Source organism: Alligator sinensis, unplaced genomic scaffold, assembly GCF_000455745.1.
Source record: "Alligator sinensis unplaced genomic scaffold, ASM45574v1 scaffold783_1, whole genome shotgun sequence".
Classification (NCBI taxonomy): Eukaryota; Metazoa; Chordata; order Crocodylia; family Alligatoridae; genus Alligator; species Alligator sinensis.
This window is the reverse complement of record NW_005842197.1, coordinates 43,144-45,520: the sequence shown is the minus strand read 5'-3', so window position 1 is coordinate 45,520 and position 2,377 is coordinate 43,144. Positions and strand designations below refer to the sequence as shown.

The following is a 2,377-nucleotide window of genomic DNA, read 5'->3' as shown; positions in this document are numbered from 1 at the left end:
AAGGGGCTGGACCAGGTCATCTTTGCATGTGGGGTCATCTGTGGGCTGCCAGCGCCAGGGCCGGGGAGCTCAGGGCAAGGTCCTGAGATGCTTGACTGGGTGTTGGGGAAGCTGCTAGAGCATCCTCGTGGGCTCCCAGGGGGCTTGGGCTGAACTTGGGGGTGGCAGAAGCACATAGAGTAAAGCCAGTCACCCTGCACATACACACAGAGGGTTTCTTTCCCTGACACAGGGCTTGAGTCTGCCTCTACGTCCCCACTGCAACCCCCCACCTCTGTCTTTCCAACCAGCATCCCAGGAGGTGGGACTGGACCCTCTTTCTGCTTGGCTCTATGGGGGTGGGCAAGGCCAGGTGATAGCAGTGGGATGGTGTGAGCGTGCTGGCACCCATGTGTGTGCAGTGAGGGTATGGGGGGGCACGACCCTTCACCAGTGTCTGCATGGGGGCTTTGCTATATGCATCTCTCCCTGTCCCATCTGCAGCACCAGGAGTGTCAGTGTTTGTCTGCAGCTGTGTGTGTGTGTGTACACAGATGCATGGAGAACTCTCAGAAAATACATAGTTGTGGATGTGTGTGCATGTGTGAGGTGCCCCCCTCTCTGCCGAGGCCTATGTGTGGACACAGGTGTGGATATGCATGTGTTTGGGTGTCTTTAAATGGTGCTGTGTGCAGCCCACCTGTGTGCGCACACACACCTATGAATGCGCCTATGTGCGTTGACGTCTGGTCCCTCCCCAGACCTACCTGGAGTTCTGGCCTAGTCACGGAGAGTCCACCTACGGCCGTTTCCACGTCACGCTGATCTCAGAGGAGCCGGGAGCTGGCTTCACCGTCCGGACGCTTGCTGTAGCCAACAAGCAGCAGGTAGGGCCTAGACACATGCCTGGCTGGGGCCTTCTGCTCTCTCAGCCACCCCAGAAGAGCTGGTTGTCCCGGCTGGGATCCCAGAGAGACCCACACCCAGCTCAGTCAGGGCTGGGGCCCGAGCTGGACACAAAGATCAGAGGGCGATGCCAGCACTGGCACTTATCAGAAGCAGAGAATCAGAAAATGAGGGTTGAAGGGAGCTCAGGAGGTCACATCTAGTCAAGCCCCCTGCTCCAAGCAGGACCAACCCAAGCTACATCATCCCGGACAAGGCTTTGTCAGGTCGGATCTTAAAAATCTCCAAGGATGGCGACTGCACCCCCTCTCTAGGGAGCCTGCTCCAGTGCTTCACCACCCTCCTCGTGAGAGAGTTCTTCCTAATATCCACCCTAAACCTTCCTTGCTGCAGCTTGAGCCCATTGCTCCTTGTCCTGCCATCTGCCCCCACTGAGACCAGCCCAGCTCCATCCTCTTTGCAGCCCCCCTGCAGGGAGGTGAAGGCTGCTATTCAATCCCCCTCGGTCTTCTCTTCTGCAGACTCAACCAGCCCAGTTCCCTCAGCCTCTCCTCACAAGACATGTTGCCAACCATTTTTGTTGCCCTCCACTGCACTCTCTCCAATATGTCCACATCTTTTCTGTAGTGGGGGGCCCACAGCTGGACACAGGACTCCAGATGTGGCCTCCCCAGTGCAGAATTATCAGAGCTACCAGCTCCTTGTCATGCCACTGTTGCACTAACCAAAGGCAGCATTTGTGTGCACCCATGCTGCTTCGTGCAACTTGAGTGAACATTCAGATTGTGGTGGGCCAGTAGGGGGCGCTCCTGCGTTGAGCCGCCCACCTCCCTGCTCCCGACCACCTTCCAGGCTCCGAGTGCCTCCCTTAGGGTGCCTCCCGTCCGGCCGACCCCTTCCCCGGAGCACCCCCGCTAGCCTGGGGTTCCCGCTGCCACCATCCAAGGCTCTGGACTCACTTCTGGCTCTGTGCACCTTGGAAAACACAGGCCTGATCGTCCAATGGGTGCTAGACCCAATACAAGCACTTGGGGCACTTCCCCAAGTCAGGGGCTGATTAGGAAGCCTCCCTTAGTCCACAGACCTCAGGGGCCTCCTTGGCATAATTTAGTCCCACCCCTCAATAAGTCTCCACACCGGTCACAAAGGAGAACTTTATTGATTACAGGGGTAGGGCAGAAATAGGGTAAAAGGTAGAGCAATATCATAGAAATCTTACAGGAATATCAAAGGAATCCCATAGAGCAAACCAGGGTGGCTGAGGTAGCCGTTTCAACACGCATCTGAGTTACTGAAGCTAAATATCTGATCGGATCTCTAGCAGGTTACTCACTCGCATCGTCCAGCGGTGGTTGTTGTTTCCTCTGGAGGCAGGGCACTCTTGCAGCATGCGGTGATGAGGAGAGAGCCAGGTTCAGATTCACCTGGATGACCGCATGGATAATGGCTGCCCTTCTTCCTGGCCCAGGCCTTTTTAAAACCTCCCTGACCT

At 56.5% G+C, this 2,377-nt stretch overlaps 2 protein-coding genes across 2 annotated transcripts in view; both read left to right on the top strand.

The window, feature by feature from the left end:
- Nucleotides 1-2,374, top strand: part of LOC102388859 (receptor-type tyrosine-protein phosphatase kappa-like) — a 42,848-nt gene extending 40,474 nt beyond the window's left edge. The window contains exons 26-27 of the mRNA XM_025207500.1: nt 741-866; nt 2,354-2,374. Coding sequence (XP_025063285.1) covers nt 741-866; nt 2,354-2,374 — 147 coding nt within the window. The remainder of the gene's footprint in view (nt 1-740; nt 867-2,353) is intronic.
- Nucleotides 64-2,377, top strand: part of LOC112550755 (receptor-type tyrosine-protein phosphatase alpha-like) — a 10,941-nt gene continuing 8,627 nt past the window's right edge. Inside the window, exon 1 of the mRNA XM_025207501.1 lies at nt 64-866. The gene's annotated coding sequence lies outside the window, so the exon portion shown is untranslated. The remainder of the gene's footprint in view (nt 867-2,377) is intronic.